This window comes from Brienomyrus brachyistius, chromosome 10 (genome assembly GCF_023856365.1).
Source record: "Brienomyrus brachyistius isolate T26 chromosome 10, BBRACH_0.4, whole genome shotgun sequence".
NCBI classification, from domain to species: domain Eukaryota; kingdom Metazoa; phylum Chordata; class Actinopteri; order Osteoglossiformes; family Mormyridae; genus Brienomyrus; species Brienomyrus brachyistius.
This window is the reverse complement of record NC_064542.1, coordinates 11308631-11330167: the sequence shown is the minus strand read 5'-3', so window position 1 is coordinate 11330167 and position 21537 is coordinate 11308631. Positions and strand designations below refer to the sequence as shown.

Genomic DNA, 21537 nt, shown 5'->3' with positions numbered 1-21537 from the left:
TTACATCTCCTATGTCTTTCATGCTATCCCACTAGAGTGGTAGAAAAATTGTGAAAAGACATGGAGAGAACGCAGTAAAACGAACATATGCAAAAATTCAAGACTAACCTAAACCTCAGGGCCAGAGTAAGGTATAGGTTATGGAAGGCTACAGCCTCCTGCATATCATATAATGTCACACCACTGAATGAAATTCATTCCACTCAGACACTGCAGGCTAATTAGCATCTAACGCTGAACTGTTAAAAGTTGCAGCTGGAACTGCCTCGTTTGAATATAAGGTGTAAAGTGAAGATTCACAGGCAGAAATAAGACGGCTACACACGGTTCCTCATTTAAATGACTTTTATTGGGTGTCTTTAGGAACCCTGAACGGGGGCCCGTGCCCCGGAATAATGACATCGGCTGTGCGCAGCGCCCCCTGCCGGCTCACTTCCTGCACTGCAGGGTTTTCGCTCAGCTCCCGCCAGGTGCCTTCATCGGCGCTATTCTCAAACAGGTCCCCCGCCACTAGGACGACGCCCACGGAGGTCCCTGTCACCAGTACGCTGACATCTCGGCCTGTGTGGCCTGGCGTGGGTAGTATAGACACCTGAGGAACGGACGCATAAGATTAGAAACATAGATTTATATTTTGAATGTTTAACTAATAACAATGTATAATGAATCTAAAAGATATATTAATGGACACTGCAAGGTGCAGAAAGCACTCCACAACATCGTTTAGCATAATGTGCCAAACTCACATGGTCATCAATGGGATGAGGCCGACCTTCTGCCAGCTGGTTTGGGAGGTATCGGTCTCGCTGGCTGATATCGCAACCAACTACTAGTGTAGCTTCCGGGAAGAGACCCAAATTTCCGATATGATCCGAGTGTCCGTGGGTTCCCACCACTATATTAATGTCGCCAGGGTCAAGACCCTTCTTCTTCAACTGATCAAGAAGGAAATCGCGGTCCCACGGACCCCCGGTGTCCACTAGGATTATCTTGGGTCCTTGCAATAGAGAGATCGTGCCGTCTGCACGCGTTGAGCCGTCCGGCTGAGCTAGGCTGTATCCCTCCTTTAACACCGAGATGCTGTACGGTTCACCTGCGATGACAGATCCGACTTCCAGGTGCTCAGTACAGACAGCACGCGTTGTGCTCATTATGGTTCAGGTGTGTTAAAACACCACAGGGCTAAGTGAACTAGTCAGCTAGCTCTTCTCTGTTAGCATGCGATTCCAAGTTTATTTTAGTACTTTTATTCACCGTTGCCCATGTTCTTCCGCTGATTTTACTGTAGACTTTAATGTTTATAGACCATCTTCTATTTTAAATGAGTACAACTCATACCATGAGACTTCCATACTTATACGGATCGTCAGAAGGAACAAATGTTGCGTAGAACGTTTTTGTTTTCTAATCGCTTTTACTTATTCTCCTTTAACCATAATTGAACATGTATTTGCAATTCGAATCCACGTTCTCAACCTGACTTGAAATGCTGGGCAATCAGCGGCTTAAATGTGCACTTCTGTCCAACCCTAATACTGTGAAGAGGGTGAACGATATTGTCTATAATCGACCGAAGTGGGGGCAGCATCCTTCTCTTTGCCACAAAAGTCAATAGTGTCTAGCTCCCTCCCTAGAAGCCTTCCAGGTCATGTGCAACTTTGTCATAATCCCATGATGTTTTAGTGTTCATACCTGTAAAATGTGTGTTCTATTACTAAGTTTCTAGAAATGCTTAAGGAGGGGGGGGACTGGTGCTGGTACTCGTTTTATTTTCCACTAGGTGTTATTCAGTGCCAACAGATATTGAGAGGTGAAAATATTCTTAAGATAAAAACAAAGAGGTTCTGGTACTGCATCTTCGTGAGTACCGGTCCACCTCAAACACTCGTTTCTGGTTTATATAACTTACGTGTTTTGACAGTAAGATGAACAGTAATCCTTTCCGGAAGTACGTTTCCGGAACCACGTGGTTTCGCTGTCGCTCCGTCATACGCGGAAGTAAGAGGTTCGCCGCTGCGCAGCAAAACGACGGTCATACCTCCACAATGGCGACCTCTTCAATGGCATTAATGAAAGAATTTCTGCTTATGTATTTCATGCCCGAGACTTGTTATGACGAGTTTTTTCTCAACTTTAATTTTCTACATGGTAAGGGACTCGTTTATATAATAACCTTAAAATTATGGTCCTAAATAAACAGCTGATAACTTTTCGTCCTGCTATTAATACATAGTTAATAGGCAGTCCATAAATGAAATGCCTTGTTGAACGTCAGTATTATCCGGTAAAAGTTAGATCATTTTGAAGGGAATTACTGCTGGTGCAGTTACGGTCATTTGTATGATTTTGCTTTACTACCTTCCCTGCTGTAGCTTGTATTGCATCACTTACATCTCTGCTTCCTGGACCCTCTTATATTCTGGCTTATTGTGCTGTCAGTATGACTTAAAATTAATGAAGACGTATGTTGCCTCTATCATTTTCCACTTAACTATTTTATTATATTCATTGCATTCCTTTGATGTTAGATTGCTCTGTTCTGACTGAAAACCAGGGACTTTTGCTGATTTTAATGATTTTGCATGTAATTACCTTTAAATATTATACCAGTTTACCTTCAGGAGATATGAAATATCCATCTTGATCCATCTCATATAATGCTAGATTAAAATCCATTTGACACGTGCTATCAATGGGATATTTTGCAGTATCCTGTACTCCGATGAAATAAAACAAATCACTGTATTGTACTCTGAAAAATTAGAGTGACATTTTCACTTGGGACCTCTGTATTTCACAGTGCAGTGCCTGAAGATTGTGTTGAGCAAAGCTCTTGGCTTTGGAATTATACTTGGATCTGTCATGGGTGAGGAAATGTTTTCATATTCAGCACCTAACACTTCTGCTAGTGTTTCCGTCCAATGCTAAACATCACTTTCTGTGCAGCCATGTGTGAATATTTGTTACGTGGCTCTTTGCCAACCAATCCTGACCTGTCCCTGATTACTTTTGAATGTGACAGCGACCGGTTGATATTGCTCATCGCTCCAGACCTCGTAGCTGTCTCTCTGCCCCCATCATCTTCCCTTTCCTGAACCTTCTCAGTGAAGCTACCGCAGGTCTTCAAGTTGATCGGGGCGAAGAGTGCGGAAGGGCTGAACTTCAATGCCGTCCTGCTGGAGCTGTTCGCCATCACTGGCACCATGGCCTACTGCATCGCACACAAATTCCCCTTCAGGTACCGCCCACCAGCAGCATGTTACACGCAGTGGGGTCATTCCATTCTATTTCAATAAATTAAAAAAAAAAACTGCATCACCATTTGTGACTTTGATATCTTCCACAGGGGGCGGCATGGTGGTGCAGTGGTTAGCACTGTTGCCTCACACCTCTGGGACCCAGGTTTGAGTCTCCTCCTGGGTCACATGTATGCAGAGTTTGCATGTTCTCCCCATGTTGTCGTGGGGTTTCCTCCGGGTACTCCAGTTTCCCCCCCACAGTCCAAAAACACGCTGAGGCTAATTGGACTTGCTAAATTGCCCGTAGGAGTGCATGTGTGAGTGACTGGTGTGTGAGTGTGCCCTGCTATGGGCTGGCCCCCCATTCTGGGTTGTTCCCTGCCTCGTGCCCATTGCTTCCGGGATAGACTCTGGACCCTCTGCGACCCAGTAGGATAAGCAGTTTGGAAAGTGGATGGATGGATATCTTCCACATATCTTCCAGAGCACAGAAATGTTTTATTTTTTAGCTCCCTTTTGAGATATAGTGCCCTTTCGATGCCAAGAGTCCAATCATAATTGTGTGTTTTATCAGTGGCTGAAACTTTTTTAGAATTACAGTATTGCAGTTACATTGCTCAACTGTAGCTAACAGATTTTTTTTTTTGTAATCGAATTTCATTTTGTGAGCAGTTTTTTTGCTGCCTTTGGTTATAACTAATGAAAGGCTTGGAGTAACAAGTCAGTTTTTTATAATTAGATACATATATATGAGTACTGCTTATATACAAGACATTGACTTATTACGTGGTTCCCTTCATGAGATAAGCACCCCAAAATTAAATAAGCAAAATTTCATGTCAGAATGTTAGGCTTTTAGTTGAGTAGCAGAGTAACAGTAATAGCCGTGGACTAATACCACACATCAACATTGTTTATTTCAGGTGTAAATATATCTGCACTGCATTTGGCCACTTTGGGCTACTTTTGAACACTGTGTGGCAGTAGCGTCTCTCTACAGGAAAGACACATCAACCTCCTGTAGCCAGGTCCCATCACATGGGAAACTGACCCTCCCCCCAGTGTCCCGGCTGCATACTTTCTCCCTTGAGGTCAAGCCCGTGTTTCTGTGCTGGTCTGTAATTTCATCTCGGGCAAAATGTTGAGGTCACATGTGCCTCTGCCTGACTTTAGTTACTTTGGCACATTTTCAACTCCTAGACCATGCAACCTTAACAGAAATTGGTAAACACCTGAGGCCTACAACCTGTTGCCTTGACACTCTGCCTACAAGGTTCTTTAAAGATGGTTTTAACTGTATAGCATCAGATGTGCTACAAATAGTAAATAGTTTTCTTCAGTTAGGCCCTTTTCCAAGGGCCCTGAAGATTGCAGTTATCAAACCTCATTTAAAAATGCCCAACCTAGATGCCTCAGTAGTAAGTAACTGTAGGCCTATACATTTTTAAGAAAGACCATTGAAAATGTTGTGCAAAACAATTACTTTAATGCTTTATCAGTCTGGATTTTGACCACACCTCACTGCACTTGTTAAAGTCTTAAATGACACTCATCTAAGCAGTGATGAATCAGAAATCTTAGTTTTGGTATTACTGTATCTCAGTGCTGCTTTCAACACAGTTGACCATAACATACTGTTAGACAGTCTAGAAAATCATATTTACAAGACTACTTTGTGTTAATAGGTAATTATAAGCATGAGTGAACAAAAGTCACATGTGAAGTTCCTCAAGGATCTGTTCTTGGGCCTCTTCTATTCAACATCTGCATCCTCCCCCTTGCTTAGACTATAGAACACTGTAGCATTTCTTACCATAATTATGCAGATGACACCCAACTGCATTACAGTGTCAACACATGACTATAGTCCCGTAGATTTACTGAAAAAGTGCATTGAACAAAGCATGGAATTTTCTACAACTGAACATAGAAAAAACTGAAATGATTGTTTTTGGCCCCAAAAAAAGAAAGATTGAAAGTCATTGCTCACCTTGAATCCATGACAAAAAAGACCTACATCAGGGATTTTGGTGTAGTTTTGGACTCGGACCTTAATTTCAACATCCACATAAAGACAGTTACAAAATCAGCCTCCCACCACCTTAAAAACATAGCAAGAATGAAAGGATTTCTATCTAAACAACCTACAGAAAAGCTTATTCATGCATTTGTTTTTAGCAAACTAGACTATTCTAACAGTATCTTCACAGGTCTCCACAAAAAATCAATCAGGCAGCTGTAGCTCATCCAGAATGCTGCCAGAGTCCTCACTAACACCAAGAGAGCAGAGCATATCACACTGCTCCTTAACTCACTGCACTGACTTCCTGTGCATTATAGGATTGATTTTAAAATATTATTACTTCTGTAGAAAGCACTAAATGTCTCAGGCCCCAAATGTATTTCTGGTTTACTTGAACATTATGAAGCATCCAGACCCCTGAGGTCATCTGGGAAAGGTTTACTCAGTGTTTGCAGAATCAAGACCAAGCAAGGTGAAGCAGCATTCAGTTGCTATGCTCCCCATCTCTGGAACAAGCTTCCTGGAGACCTGAGGTCCACTAATACTGTCAGCTCATTTAAATGAGGACTTAAAACATTGTAGTTCACTGCAGTTTTTCAATAAATTAACTCAGTTTAGTCATATACTGTCACAACAATGTAACTTCTTTCTTTTCTTTCGTTTTTAAAAAAATATATTTTATCTTTTTAAATGTGATTTTTATGTCTTTTGTTTACATGTATCCTGCCTTAAAGTACTTTGAAATGCCTTTTGTCTAATTTGTGCTATATAATCAAACTTGCCTTGCCTTGGTCTGTTTTGCAGTGCCTGGGGTGAGGCCCTCTTCCTCATGCTGCAAACAGTGACCATCGGCTTCCTCATCCAGCACTACAGAGCAAACACAGCTGGAGGTACCGCCTGTCGCTGGCAGCATTTGGGGGGGCTGTGTGCGTGGGAATGCAGGGCGGAGCCCTTCTGAAAGCCGCCTCCTCTGGCTCCTTTAATGCAGGTGTGGGCTTCCTGGTCGCGTACTTCTCCTTGGCGTTGCTGCTGCTGTCACCTTTCACGCCGCTGTCTGTGCTCACAGTCATGCAGGCCTCCAACATGCCCGCTGTCATCGTGGGCAGGGTATGTAAATCACACGACCCTAGTGGTACTCTGCAGCAATGTCCAGTTCAGCTGAAAGAAAGTTCTAGTACTATCCGGCTCATGGTACATGAGACCAGTCTGCTGTGATGATGCTTAGGAATGAATGACTTTGCTTCTGTTAAATCCTCTTCGATACACATCCCTCTGGTCTTCGTGTCTTGTTCAGGGTTGGCAAAATGAATGTGGACCCCTACTGTTTGCTTTCAGTTAATTGGTTCACGTTTTTTTCCCCTTTGGTAGTACCTGTGAGAAATGTATAAGAAAGCAGACTGTTTTCTCTGAGGACAAACTGTATGGCCTATTTTTTAATTTTTTTTAATCATTGCATAAAATCAGTTTATGGTTTATGTTCTCAGCTCCTGTAACTCAATAAGTAGCATTGCCCTAACAACACAACGATCATGGGTTCGAATCCCAGGCAGCACGCACAGATTGCAGTCTACCCCTCACTCTCTTCTCTGCTTGGGTTCTCTTTGTCACTCCAGCTCATCCAGGCAGGAACAAACTACCATAACGGTCACACAGGTCAGCTGTCAGCCATCTCGGTCTTCCTACTGTTTGCCGGCTCCCTTGCCCGCATCTTCACCTCCCTGCAGGTAGGGGGAGCTGGTGTGCATACTGGCAAAAGGCCCTGAGCAGAGAATTTTGTTTGTACACATTTTTTTTCCCCCGTTAACCTTGTTTTTTTAATCCCGTCTATCTGCCACACGTTTTTCTCACCGAAGGAAACGGGAGATTCCCTGATGGCGTTGACGTACGTCATCTCCTCCTGCTGCAATGGTCTCATCGCCGGTCAGGTGGCCTACTACTGGAACCAAACACCTGCTGTTAAGAAGAAGAAAGAATAGAGGGAGGTGGAATATGCAGGCACCAACACACCTACACACACACACTTCGCAAATTCCTACATCTCAGGACCAAAACTGTAACCATGGACTTCAGCAGTACACTCAACAGTTGAGGGCCTCGATTGATCATTCAGTCAGGCCCCCGCCTTGGTAAATTCTGTCACAGGACCTCCTGTACTTGAGCCCTTTCTGTGCACTAGCTCCGGCGCTGGAGTATCTCCCATTCTCTCCCGTTCCCCAACTACCAAGTGGAATCTACTACAGTCTCATCAGTGTATCTTGATAAATTCTTTTCACAACAGTAAGACTGAAACCTCATGGTGTATTCAAGACCGTATAGGATTCATTTCCAGAATAGCACGTTTGTGGGAGTTATTCTTTCACAAAAATGTTCTGAGGGCAGAAGGATCAATGATTGGCTTAGAGAGATAACCAATCAAATTGTAAACGAGATGGGCCCAAGAAACTAGAGGACGCAGGACCAAGACATCTGTTTGGTTGGACCCACCTCCTCTGCAGTTTGATTGACTATCTCTCTGAACCAATCATTGTTCCTTCTGCCCTCTGAATATTTTTGTGTAAGTAAAACTTCCGTGAGCTACAGGCACATAGACTTTTTAAGATTTTTGTCCTATGGTTTTTTTTCCCCAAAAACTGTTGAAGGAAGCTTATTTTCAGAATGTCAATATGCATAGCAAAATGCACCTGTATGCTTGTTTGTGATGAATGAAGGTGCTATTATTTTGTGATTTTTTTATTATTATTATTTTGCATAAGGGTCCATTATAAATAGTGTGAGAGGGCATTCCAGCAACATCATGCACAAGTGTAGAGAACCAATCTATCTACTTGGGAAAATCTGTAAAGACAAAGGAAAAAAAATAAAATGCAGGATGATATTGGAAATAAAGCTTATGCCTTGGTCAAGTATTTTGAACTACTGCTGTATAATATGTCAGTTGTACAGGAGTAGTTTTTTTAAGGTTTGTTGTAGTGGGTCAGCCTGAATCAGGTGACATGCTTGTAGACATTTCCTCTTTTTGGTACCAGTGGAATAAAGGGTTTCTTTGTTTCCTGGATTTGTTGAGTCATTGGCTTGCTGAATGCAAGGGGGACTGATGAGAATGAAAAGAGGGGAAGTGAAGGGAAATGGGCTGCCTTCCTGACGGAAGTGCAGAAACTGATGCGATTCACATTTGTGCCACTAGATAGAAGCAAAGATCCTGTTTACTACCATCTTCATTACGTTCTGTCTCTGCATGAATGATCTTGAGTGAAATGCCAAGTGCCCTCAGGTTAGTAGTTCTTATGGTCTTCAGCGACGAATCATCTTCTTTAAGTCAAATACACTACTTCTAAACATTGGTATCTTTTGAACACTTCATCTCATTTTTGGGTCACTCTTTCTTCCCTAAATGTGATTTTTCTTTTTCGTCTATTCTGTGTGTTTATTTGTAACTCTCTGTCCCCTCCAGGTGAAATATCTCAGACCTTCCCCTTCCTCTTTTTTTTTTTATTTGACAAAGTGCTACACACCCATAATTACCCTCCACCCACACCACCCACAAGCATTTCACCATGGTAACTACACTGCCAAAGTTTTAGAACAAGGCTGTTCCCAGAGGCAAAAGAGAAAGGTCTTTCTCCTTCTGCCTCTTTCTCACCTCTCCCCTTGTTCCCCCAACATTCCCCCCTCCGTTTCCCCTCTCCGTTTCTCCTGACTCTCTGCAATGCTGTTTTTTCCCCAAGTAAAGAGTAAGATGTAGGATGCAGCAAGGAATGCGGCCTTATGCCAAAACATTGATGTAAGAACGTAAACAAGGAAACGGCAAAGGGATGGATAATAGCAGTTTTTAAAAAAGAAACATGTTGAAGATGCAGAAAGTAGATTATGTGGATGAGTGGCCTCACAATTCAGAACATCACCCTGTGAGGTCTGTGATTGAAGTTTAGTTTTGATTCAGGCCACTGAGATTAGCTTGCAGAGTCTGAGACATACTTTAGGTCTCTTTAATGTGTGGCCCAGTGCTTATCTACCTGCTCGTCTGATGAGGACTACATTTACTATCTTGTCATCAGTCCACACCTCTGTACTGATGTCTGATGACTGGATCACCTACTGATTACAGCAGTCCTTTTATATTCTGTCGCTGACTCTTTCCAAGCCCCAGGTCAGGTCTCTAGACAACGACGCCATTCTCTTTTCTAATTTTAATTTAGGCCACAAAGTGTTTCACAGGCCACTCAAATGTGTGTATGTTTTCCTAACAATGACCAAGACACCAATTTCAGCTTTTTTAGTTTATTGCACTATGGCATGTTGTTATGGGTTCAGGGTCCACCCCTACTGTGTGTGTGCAGATTGCATGTCTTCCTTGTGGCACACGGCTTTCTTCAAAGAGCCCAAAGACAAATTGTCCATATTATGTGTCCGTATGTGTGCGTGGGTGTGTTGCACCGTGATGGGTTGGCATCCTGTGCAGGGTGAAATCCAGTCTGTGCCTTACGTCTGAGGTGGTCTACCAGGCCGGGGGATTAGAGGATAGAAGATGGATGCTTTCAGTCTACCCCTGCAGCAGTCTTCTCGTTGCCTTCTGTCTTTTTCTCAGTCAAGCACTCAGTTTGACTTTTATACGTTCCAGTTGTTGGGGTGTGTTTCTATAAAACTGTTTTTCACCTGACTTGCTTTTCCTTTTGATCCTCTTCTCTTTCTCTGCGGGACCAGTCTCGTCCAGGGTGTGCCTTGCTCATTAGTGTTACCTGTCACTCTGTCACTCAGTGCTTAGCAAACAGCTGTGCGATTAGCTACATTACTCTGGCCTAACTTGTCTTTTCCGTCAGACAGGCTACAGCTGGTAGTAATTTCTGGCGCCGAGTCTACTGTTCACTCTGAAAGTTGCAATAATCCCAGGACATTCTGTATGTCAGCCTGTTCTACATACCATGCAAATTACAATTATTCATTTAGTAGGCACTTTTATCCAAAGCAGGGTCAACCAGTCTCTGGAGCATTTGGGGGCGATGGCCTTGCTCGTGGGCTCTATGGTGAAATCACTGGGCCGACCGTGGGATCTGAACTGACAACCTTCTGTCGATGGGCGTAGCGTGCTTTTCCACTTATCCACACACTGCCCTCCAAAAGCAAAAAATCATGTTTCATCCACTGGATCTTTCCCACCAACAAACATTATATTGTAGGCCTCTATACGGACTTCCACTTTACCAGACTCTTGAACCCGCGACCTTAAAATCTGATGGTCTGCCAACTGAGCTATCTGGGCCCTGAAATTAATTTCTTACGTAAGCAGAGTTCACAGGAAAACAGGAAAGAACTTTGCAACTCTTTAGCATTCTGTATGTATAAGTAGTGTAAAGAGTGATATCTCCCCAGTCGCCCTTCTGGCTATCATCCACCACCGATTCATCACGAGAACATGGGGGGGGCTGGACCTTTATCGCAGGCACCATGTTTGACCACGGTGGTCTGCAGGAGGAAAGTGTGAAGCATTTGGAGGGAACCTGCACAGCGCAGGGGAAAATCACAAGAAAGAGAACTCAAACACGGAGAGGAGAGAGAAACGAGGCTTGAGGTTTAAGGTATAGCACTGCTCACTGAGTCGTTGTACCATTACAGTTACACTTATTTGTGTATTTTCACCAACATTACCCGAGGTCTAGAGGAAGATGCATGTACCCAACATGGCAAATTGGTTTAGATGGCGTGAAACATCACCTGGACCAGCAGTTAACGATACTATTCATAACCTGTATTAAACAATTGAATATTTCACGAATTTCCAATTATTGAATCACTGTCAGAACTGGTACAGTACTTCAGCATTAGTTTAAATACACGAACTCGTGGCCATAGGTGGAAATTAGCGAGAGAACATTTTAAGCTGGATTTAAGGAAGCACTTCTTTACACAGCGTGTAGTCAGAGTATGGAATAGCCTTCCTGATAATGTAGTGCAAGCTGAATCCTTGGGTTCCTTTAAATCAGAGCTAGATAAGATTTTAACGACTCTGAGCTATTAGTTTAGTTCTCCCCAAGCGAGCTTGATGGGCCGAATGGCCTCCTCTCGTTTGTATAGTTCTTATGTTCTTATGTAAAACTAGAGGATGTCAACCTGTCCGTACATGGACAAGACTGTTTTTAATAATTTGTCATAAGTTTCCATGTTGTTTTAATTTAGATGGGATAATATTGATGTTTGACAAAAACACTGAGGAAAATCATTCAGACAATATCAGACGACGCCTGTTTAGTGATTTGGAGAAGCTTGATCAGACATCGGCAAAAATTGCAAATGCAGGATTTTTGCCACACTTTTGACAATAATCACGTGCTCGTTCTTTCCAAATTTTGACTACTGAGCTGCTTCCATCCGACGCAACATTATTGGCATCGTTGGATGCTACGGGGACATAAGGATGCCGGCGGAAAACAGACGAGTAACTGCCACATTTACATCTGAGTACAGCTGACCGGTTATTAGCCTGGTTCATCCCAAAAGCCGGTCGCACAGGTAAACGACAGGCAAAACCGGTCTAACGGAACAGTACGGGCCGTCAAATGCGAGGGTAAAGATGAACAAAATTGTTAGTCTCAGACATTACATGCATCGTTGTCCTTTGCTTAAAAGTGTTACGAAAGTCTTGGTGTGGCTGTCTTTTGTAGCTTCAAGAACTATTTTACGGCGGGCGTTGGTATTCTTACATTTACGCCAGCCAACAAAAATTTATTTTAATCTATAAACATTAGACAATTTAAAACGCAATATATATATATATATATATATATATATATATATATATATATATATATATATATATATATATATATATACCTTTGCTGTATATATATTGAACTTTTAAAATAAAAATCTAAGATTCAATTAAAAGAATCTGCCTGATTTTCAGACGAGGTACGTCTCTCACGAACATGTATTCCACCTACAGTGGTTATTATAATGACAAACCCCAACTTGTTTACGTGCTGGGTTTTAACAAATCCAAACAAACCTCCTTCCCTAACCTTTCACTTAAAAAAATAGTAGCTAGTTCCAAACCTAACAATTCTGACAAGGTAGCTAAAAGCACGCAAATATTATTTGTAAATGTCAGACATTCTGCGCTTATCAGAGACATCTGCCCGCGCGCCCTGTCGCGCGGAACGGCGCACTGCCCAGTTCTTGCGTGACACGGCGCGCGCAGCTGCCGCCGGGCTGCGTGTGAAATGCGCGGCGAATCCAGCGTTCAGTGACATTGCCGTCGACCGTGGCGGCGTTCCGCTAAAAACAGCCACCCACTCGCCCGACCACCTCTGAGCAAAGCGTCCACCGCATAGGCACGCATGCCAGGGAGTACTACTATGATTGTAACTGCCTTTGATCTGTGTCAGAAAATATTGGAGGAAGAAGATATGAGTTTTATATAGCTAATCAAAGGAAGCTTTACATATCCGTGCGTCTGAAACATATATTACCTTTAAAGTGACACAGCTGACTATTTTCTGGCCCACCTATCCAATTAATTGCTTAAATATGGCATTTTTTAGCTTTCTCGTTAAATAATTGTAAAGTTAAAACGATTATATTTCTCATAGTACAGTTAAATAAAGAACAACTTTGTTCCGATATTATTAATACCAATATTTGCAGAAATCTGCGTGCTTTTCGAAATATTGTACAACTTTCGCCTCAAAGTTAGCTAAGCAAACTGATATTTGTCTGAAATGATCTATAGTAACGTTTGTGCACCTCGTATGATGCAATGGGATCATTTTTAGCCTATGTACTGTACGCAATAGGTTGTTGCGGATCTGGCTCTTTTACAGTACTGGGAGTGGTTCGTCAGGTATTCAGGTAGGCCCGTGTCACGCACGTGTCACCATAGCAACCGGTGTTGCGGGTTAGCAATGTGGATTTTACATACGCAACAGGAAATACCAGTGTGTTATTTCTCTTTTGTTCTTTAAAACTATTAATAATAAAACATTCCGCATTTAGGATTGAACGGATTCCAATAAACTGCTGTTTGTGCCGAATCCACAAAAGTCGATTTAAAATCAATACTTGCATGTGAAGCAAATCTTTTAAAAAGTGTTTCTACGGTGCTTATGTTACCCCAATCTACTGTCGGTCTTTTTAAAAGGAGGGCAAACCTCTCTATCCCACGCAGCCAAGTCACGACCGTGCGCCCTTGTTTACCCCAGCTTACGGAAACCATAGTAACCACTTGTCAAAGCCTCCCCGCGTTGCTATGAGGTTCTATGTACTCCAGCTAGTAAAAATATAAATACCACTCGAACTGGAGGACACTATGGGAATATCGTTGCTAAATATGATATTTCTTTCTTAAGGTTTTAATTTTGTGGGGATCATTATAGTGTATGCAAAATTGGCGTCCTATTCTTTGCTGTCAAGTTTGGCTTCCAGAAGATACTGCTAATATGTACTGTACGAGGAATCCACTGACGTCAATATAGGATTTTATAGCCTAATTGTAGGCCTGTCTTTGGGCGCTAGATCGTATGTTCTGTTGCAGCTGCCCAAAACACTGCATTTCCCTATAAGAAACACCATACCATCCCTTGATGCAAGCTGCTACTGAGAAACAGAATACCCAATATGAATATCAACGTCGATGTTAGATCTTTTATGTCACAGATTATTAAACAGCTACTTAGGTAGCCATTTATCGGACAGGCGCTGCGTTGCGCTGACTTGAACAGAAATCGGCTGGAAGTGGGGCTACACGGGAGTTATAGAAACGTATTCATTGCCCGCATTACAGCGGGGGTTCCCAGGGGAAACGGACTTTATGTCGTCAAGGGGGATGGTGCTGGACGCGCGGATGGGAGTGTGTGTTTATAACCCCCCAATCCCCTCAGGACTCCCATCCTCTCCCCTGCTCCCATCCCCTCCCCTTGGCCTCCGATTAGCCGGTGCTGGCTCCCCAATTTCCATGAGAAAGGCGCGGAGCAGTGAAAGGGTTAAGCCAGGACTGGAGAAAGAAGGGAGGCGAAGCCCCCCGAATCCAACGCTAATTTTCTGCCCGGCGGGATACCAAGAGAAAGGGAACAAAGCGCGACGGGGGAGGCGCTGAGCACTCGGCGGCTTTACTATATGCACCTGCGAGCTCAAAAGCGGCGGACAATGAGGCTCCGAAACGGCCAATTACGGCTGGCCCAGCCACCCGCTTTCTCTGAGAAGGAGGGAGGGGGTAGCATGGGGGCGGTGGGGGATAGAAAAAGTGAATTTAAAAGAGAGGGAGAGAAGAAAGTAATGATTGCCCCCTAAACCATTCTCCCCCGCCCGGACACCCCTGTTCTCTCCCAACATTTTTGTGAACTTTTTAGGATGCCTGACAGTCATTGCTTCAGCAGGCGTTAGTTGAACCCGAAACACAGACCAACTGGTTTTCACCGTCGCTCTGAAAACGAGTTGGTTAATTTTTTTTTGCTTGAACATCTGGTTTGTGAATGGGACAGACAGCTAGAACCACCCAGGTGCCGCAACAACTTTTAAATGAAGCGTCAGGCCAGCTTGCATATCCACCTCTTGTTAGAACTATAGGCTAAATACTAATTCACGGAGAAGCTACCCAAATAAGCTGCTTATATCCAACTAAGCGTAAATAAATGCAAATGTGCTAAGTATTACTGGACAGAATTAAATAAACCGAAACTTATGTTAAATGCCAAATGCGTTGTTCATAACACATTTTCATTATTTTTTATTTTAGGCTATAAATACATTTCGTCATGTACACGTTTGTTTAAATTCTGTTCAACTGTCTTGGACAATGGCCACTTCTCGGAACGATTCTTCACAACTTTTTATTCCCGGTTCCAGATTCGTTAATTACGATTCAAAGTCATAGGGGGGATTTTTGAAAATTCAACCTCATAGAGGATAAAATAAGTAATTGTCGCATAATTATAACTAAGTGTATCAACAGTTTGCTATTGGGAACTTCCATTCACAGACTTCCAAACTACACAAAGAAATGCAGACACGGTTAGAAATATTTTACATTTTTATTATTACCTTTTTGTCATCAATTGTCACAGTCTTTAAATGGTTTCTTTAAAACAAAATCGCCCTTAGTATAAGGGCATAAAAGAGAAAAGGGAAAAACAAGCTATACACTTCAGAACTGCAAGACATCAGTCTCACAAACTATTTACAAGCACAGGATTATTAACAAACTAAATCGGGAAACGTTTTTTTTTTTAAAAAAAGTTTACAATACAAAAAAATATATGCAGTTGCACACTTGGATTGCAATGTAAACATTCACCTGTTTCATTATTTTAATATAAATTATAGTACTTAAACCCCCTTTTGATCTTTTTTATTTTTTTAAATAAGTAGCGGAAAGGAAAAGGCAAGCAAGTGTTTATGTTGGAGTGGAGTGCAGCGCCCCTGGAATTTAGGGCATTGAGTTAATCAATTAGCAGATTAGCAGGCCATTAAATCTTAAAAATCCACTCAATCCATGAAAGAATACAGGTACCATTCCAATCTCCACTAAATTTCTGATACTCCTCAACTACTTCAAAATCATTAGCAGCACCTCTGAACTAGTTAAGGAAAGGGTTTTTTTTAAAAATAAAAATAAAATAAAAATAGTTGTGACACGGTATCTCCATCTAACTAAATGTCGTTGTCTTGGTAGAGCCCGCAACTTTAGGAAACATAGTGCATTTTCCAGTCAAAAGCTATTAGTGGACTTTACCAAAGCAACCGACATTAACTGGCTGTTTGTACCTTAAAAAAATGCCAATATGCAAAACTTAATAAAACTCCCGACTGCAGCAGCAAGACAGCATGATGCAAAAGTTCACTGTATATTAAAATACTTGTTATTGTCTCTTCCTGTGGTAACAGCAAACAATATTGTGGTCTAATACCTTTATGTATATCTCAGCTGGATCCAGTGAAATCTACAATAAAGGTTGTCCAGTAGAAAATTCCTAATGGAATCTTTCGGAACTGGTGTCTCTCCCCCCCTCCCCAAATTGATAAAACAGCACAGGCCAAAAGGCCCAATTAAAAATTTCACCGTACTCTTTGTTCTCACTACAGTCAAGACACAAATAATATTCTGTACAATCTCAGTTCAGACTTCCCAGTGGACCATGCAGTCTCCCTTAGTCTCTCCGCTCTTAATCAGATCCAGCCAAATCACATGATCGCTATGTCAGTGTAAGGAAGGATCCCGATTGGCTGGCCTTCACCACTCCATGAGAAGTCATCCTGCACAGCTGACGGGTGCTTCTCCTGCCTCAGGATGGGGTCGCAGTAAGGACAGCAGTTTACTGTTGGAAGACCAGTGGCGACTCGGTGCACCAAACAATGTGGAGCCGTATCCTGCCGGTTCGGCGTCCTCACCAGTAGCATGGCACCAAGGCAATCATTTTAGTCACAATTTTAGTACGGAAATTAATAAAAAATATATCTCGACACAGAAAGCTATGTACACCTTCAAAGTGTGTGTATGTGTGTGTGTGTGTGTGGGGGGGGGGGGGGCAATAAAAATCCATAAAATTAAACAAGAGGAAATTATCAGTAGCCTACTAAAAGAACAGCAAAAATGCACTCAAGGACAGGAAACGGCTGCCCCTTTAAATCTACATACTCAATAAAAAAATGAAATGGACAAAAGGGCCCCCAAAACACAGGCAGCAGGAACTCAAGGTGCAGCCAACACTGTGGCGCAGTGTGCGCATAGCCAGGGTCAGTCCCCAGTGCCGAGGTGTGTCAGATGTGGGTGAGTGGCACCGTGCCTCCGAGGTAGTGCTGCTGTACGCTGGAGTACCCCCTCTGCGCAGCAGAGTCCCCCGCGTCGCCCCCCGGAATATACATGCTGATCATGTCGCGGAGGTCCCCTTGCAGGGCCCCGCGGTGGTGACTGGGTGCTCCAGTGGGGGAGTGTGACACCGACACGGCCTCCGGCTTCACCATGGACATGACCGGGCTGGGCTGCTGGGTGCCACTGCTGTAGGACATGGGGCTGTAATGCAAGGAAAGGCTCACATTAACGAACAAGTTCTCCTGGCAAATTGGAGAGTCGAGTAACAACTTGCACAACATCAAAGCTACAAGATAAATATATATCCCCACACACACACTGTATGCATACACACACGCACACACACACATACATATATATAAACACTGAAGAGAAACGCACAACCAGAAGCAATGGAATCACAAAACATTTATGCACTAAAGCAGATATCTACAGAACCATGTGACCCAGTATCTAATCATACATTATTAGGCTGTATTAAATGGTAACTTCCAGAGAGAAATGCAGATATTGTACCACATATTCCCAGGTATAGAACATATGACGATATAGTCTAATATATATTAATGCATACACACACACAAGCTATAACGTACGGTGAAACTTCACAATAAGGCTCCCTTTTGCTACTTGCAAAAGGTGATAACTAATAAAAAGAAAATAGACGATTTTAATCAAGTTTTAATTTAAGTAAAGTGTTACAACCTAATGAATAACCAGATTATAAGCCATTCATAAGCTCTTTATATGGGTAGCCTTATTGTAAAGTGGGGTCTGATATACTTATATATGCATGTGTGCAAGGCGAAGGCTGAAGACGGAAACGACCAGTTAATAGTAAACCAGCTATAAAGTGGGGAATCAGCACAGTCGACAACTAAGATGTCAGCCTCCGTCTTTAACTGCGCACCACTTATACAGGGAAACTGGCTATTTTTTTTAAATGACAGCCACTGTTATACAATTAAGCTGAAACTACAGCCACATGCCAGACAACACACTGGACCCCACAAACAAAAAATTAAGAAGTTTTAATGGCTAATAGGCTTTATACTTAGGATTACCTCCGAGGTCTACATAGCCACTGGGCTCGGAAGGAAACTACACAAAAACTGACCCAGTTCAGACGACCCATGTGCGCAATCGCACGATATTGCTATCGTCAATTAATCACCGATCGGTGACAATATTGTTCGTGCACGTTAAGAGGAACATGTGGTTCTCGGGACAGAACATTTCCTTTCAACCTAGGATATGTGCTAGATAACATGACATGAAGGAGGGTGATGTATAGCAACAAGTGTACGGGCAGCTTTTACGACGGCCGATGTCGAGGTGCAGAGAGAGCCGAGAGGGGGAAGCAGGGAGGGCAGATATTTATCTTCTGCTGGGACAGATCAGTGTGTATGGACAGTGAACGCTGGGGAGATGCACACTGCACATGCTAAGAATGGGGGGGTGGGAGTAAGGTCATTCATGCAGGGTAAATATATGACTAATCAACTCTGACACCCCCCACACACACACACACACACACACAAACTCAAGCACAAGATACTCGAGATACACTTCAAATTCATCCGCCGCACAGGACTAAACATGTTTTCTGGAACCACAAATATGGTCCTCAAAAGCAAAGGTCTCTAGCGAGGGTGTCCCCTGGACGCTGATGGGGGGGGGGGGGGGGGCTGAACCTACCACACAGCCACACTCTCCACCACCGCCTTCTTTTCGGAAAGCAACACTAATGGGCCCCAAAACACAAGATGACCTAGGCCACCATCTTTAGCCCATTTACAGCACCCCGCCAACTTTGTTTTTAAGTATTAAAAAAACAGCAGATGCTGAACGTTCTGGATTAATCTGTTAGAATGTATTTGTGGGACGTCATGCATTGTTTATATCACTCACACAGTTTAAACTCTAAGGGGATCGTACAGCTAAGCCGTTAGCAGTGCATTTACGGACAGAAATATACAGGCGACTTCTACGTTAGTCACAGGACTTTGGTTAATACATTATTATTCCAACAACATCCAGGTCACTTCTGCTCAATTGTTATAGTCTGTACAAGGAGTTAACGCTGCATCGGACCAAATTATTCCTTGAAAGAGGGAAAACGCAGCTGGATGGCTGAAATGCTGAAATACGCAGGCCTGAGAGCAAACGCAGACAGAACTTCGTTGCATTATAAGCTACATAGCATAAAATACGGTTAATTTACTTATCACAACATGCACAAATAAGGGCATAATATTCTGCTAAAATATTTTCATCAAAGACCACTGGGAACAGAAATCTTGCCCAGCAAAAAATGTATTACACATATTCCCGTAAATTAACGAATTTAGATGGTAAATCGTGGATATTTCCCCATATAATGAATTTAAATGAATTCAATTTAAAAATGTAAACATTAATTCGACCGTTTTATTTATTTGGCATTACTTGTTATTCAGTGGATATAAAGCAGGGAATGCTTTAATGTTTATAAAAAGACACTACAGGATACGTGGCAAACACGAATTCGAGTATTTCGACTTATTTGTGTTTAGTGTAGGAATTTTAAGATTTCTGACTTGACACATTTTATTCATTGTATTTCATAAATACGTGTAATGTACAATGTTTTTGGCAGTAATTACGCGATACCAATAAATAGTACTATATAGGAGGTTATCGGGTATTTAATATCCAGATTTAATCTTATCCCTGTAGTGGGGTTAAAAAAAAAAAAAAAGTTGGTGAAACGTAGCTACATTAAAGGTTAAATCTTTAAGAAAATGGAGTAAAAGAATCCAGTGATACACACCTGTATGAGTTGGCGCTGTTCATGTATGTCTGTGCAGGGGCCATTGACGGGGGGTACTGTAAGGCCGACAAGTCGTAGCGATGAAGCTGCTGGGGGTATCCGAGTGGTTCACTCTGCATGGTCGCATACCCCCCAGTGGGTCCCCAGCCATAGCTCTCCATTCTGGGGCTCCCACCAGGTCCTTGTGCGGCGGCCGCAGCCAACAGGTTGCCGGCAGATAGCGGGTACTTGTTGACAGGGTTGTCCTTCTTCAAGAGCGGCTTGCTCTTGCGCCGGGGTTTGTACTTGTAGTCTGGATACTCCTTCATGTGCACCGCTCGGAGGCGCTTCGCCTCGTCTATGAAGGGCCTCTTCTCCGCGTCCGTCAGCAGCTTCCATTCTGCGCCAAGACGCTTGCTAATCTCTGAATTGTGCATTTTGGGGTTCTCCTGAGCCATCTTCCGCCTCTGACCCCGTGACCATACCATGAAGGCATTCATAGGCCGCTTCACTTTGTCCATAGGGTCGCTACCGGGAGGGCAAACTGATTTGGCTGCTGGGTGATTGCCACCCACCCCTCCGTTTACTGGAGACATCCCTTGACCGGGTTGGTGCGAGGGTGGTGGGGCCGAGGGTTTCAGTTCATGTTCCATCATGCTATACATAGTTATAGGCTGATCTATCAGTTCTGACTAGGAGCTTTAAAACACGCTGTAAATCGCAAACCTAGTGAAGAGCCGCAGGTAGTTGCTTCTGCCACCCGCTTCTCGATTTGAAATTACAAAAAAAGTTCCGCAAATAAACTATCAGACAAAAATTACTTCCAACAGCACAATCACAACCATACGCTGGCACAAAATCTCACCTGTTTTCAACCAGTCATCACGTCTCCGTAAAAGTGATATAACTTTGCGGCAACAGTCTAACTTAAGTGTTTGCTTTAAGTTTTTTTGAAAAAGACGCTCATTCGGATGAAACTCATTCCCCCCTCGTACTTAGTTCAGTCAACCGCTCGCATGGGATTGATTCACATTAAGTAAAGATAACTGCAAGATGACAAAAAAAGTTCTTCCTTTCGCTCTCATGTGGGTTTTTAGTGATGATAGTGTGCTGCGCTTAACCAATCCGCTCCTTCGAGCCCCTTCATTTGCATCACTGAAGAAAGGGGCGCGGTGAATTCAGAAAGCGACGAGCGCCCTGGAAAGGGATATACGTGTAAAAAAAGCAAACTAACAATCCCCTACACCACATACTCCTTTGGAATCCATCCCCCCTTCTTTTATGCTCAACAAGTATTTTAAACGTAAATATAAACCCGCCATTGCATTGCAAAGCGTATTGATGTACTCGAGAAATAAACAGGAACACTTCAAATACGTTTCAATAACCGCAGAACTCGTGTTAGAAGAGTTGCCATTTTTTTTTTTTTTTTTGCTGCTTAAGACACAAACCGAGCCTCTCCTGCTTGGATTGAAGAGCACTTATTTCTGTGTGGGCTACAGGTCTCGTTTGGTCGCTTATGATAACCATGGTACATTTTCGTTAGGTTCTGAAGTTTGCTTTAAATAAACTTGTACCTTGAAATTCCTCATTTAATAGTTATTCCGACTCACCCTGCCTAAATAACCAAGACAGACAGTAAAGTTGCGAATAAGTTATGAGACAGAGCAGAGTCATCAGAGAACAA

At 42.8% G+C, this 21537-nt stretch overlaps 3 protein-coding genes across 3 annotated transcripts; 1 reads left to right on the top strand and 2 right to left on the bottom strand.

Moving 5' to 3' along the window:
• Window positions 1-327: 327 nt before the first annotated feature.
• Window positions 328-1365, bottom strand: mblac1 (metallo-beta-lactamase domain containing 1). Its single transcript, XM_049028949.1, has 2 exons — window positions 747-1365; window positions 328-592 (listed from the first exon to the last, which is right to left on the bottom strand). The coding sequence occupies exons 1-2, from the start codon at window positions 1149-1151 to the stop codon at window positions 347-349; spliced, it is 651 nt and encodes a 216-aa protein (XP_048884906.1). The 5' UTR covers window positions 1152-1365; the 3' UTR covers window positions 328-346.
• A 288-nt stretch (window positions 1366-1653) lies between these two features.
• On the top strand, window positions 1654-8315 carry mpdu1b (mannose-P-dolichol utilization defect 1b). Its single transcript, XM_049028948.1, has 7 exons — window positions 1654-2148; window positions 2801-2866; window positions 3106-3238; window positions 6067-6152; window positions 6251-6369; window positions 6876-6986; window positions 7116-8315. Exons 1-7 carry the CDS (start codon window positions 1926-1928, stop codon window positions 7236-7238), a joined length of 861 nt encoding a protein of 286 aa, XP_048884905.1. The 5' UTR covers window positions 1654-1925; the 3' UTR covers window positions 7239-8315.
• Window positions 8316-15267: 6952 nt separating this feature from the next.
• On the bottom strand, window positions 15268-20949 carry sox19b (SRY-box transcription factor 19b). The gene is made up of 2 exons (XM_049028985.1): window positions 19872-20949; window positions 15268-17260 (listed from the first exon to the last, which is right to left on the bottom strand). Exons 1-2 carry the CDS (start codon window positions 20513-20515, stop codon window positions 17008-17010), a joined length of 897 nt encoding a protein of 298 aa, XP_048884942.1. The 5' UTR covers window positions 20516-20949; the 3' UTR covers window positions 15268-17007.
• Between the last annotated feature and the right edge of the window lie 588 nt (window positions 20950-21537).

Coding starts and splice junctions, on each gene's coding strand:
- mblac1 (XM_049028949.1), bottom strand. CDS start 1,151: ATGAGCACAACGCGTGCTGTCTGTACTGAGCACCTGGAAGTCGGATCT. Junction 593..746: donor CTCATCCCATTGATGACCAT/GTGAGTTTGGCA, acceptor TCCGTTCCTCAG/GTGTCTATACTACCCACGCC.
- sox19b (XM_049028985.1), bottom strand. CDS start 20,515: ATGTATAGCATGATGGAACATGAACTGAAACCCTCGGCCCCACCACCC. Junction 17,261..19,871: donor AACAGCGCCAACTCATACAG/GTGTGTATCACT, acceptor CTTGCATTACAG/CCCCATGTCCTACAGCAGTG.
- mpdu1b (XM_049028948.1), top strand. CDS start 1,926: ATGAACAGTAATCCTTTCCGGAAGTACGTTTCCGGAACCACGTGGTTT. Junction 2,149..2,800: donor CAACTTTAATTTTCTACATG/GTAAGGGACTCG, acceptor TGTATTTCACAG/TGCAGTGCCTGAAGATTGTG. Junction 6,987..7,115: donor GCATCTTCACCTCCCTGCAG/GTAGGGGGAGCT, acceptor TTCTCACCGAAG/GAAACGGGAGATTCCCTGAT.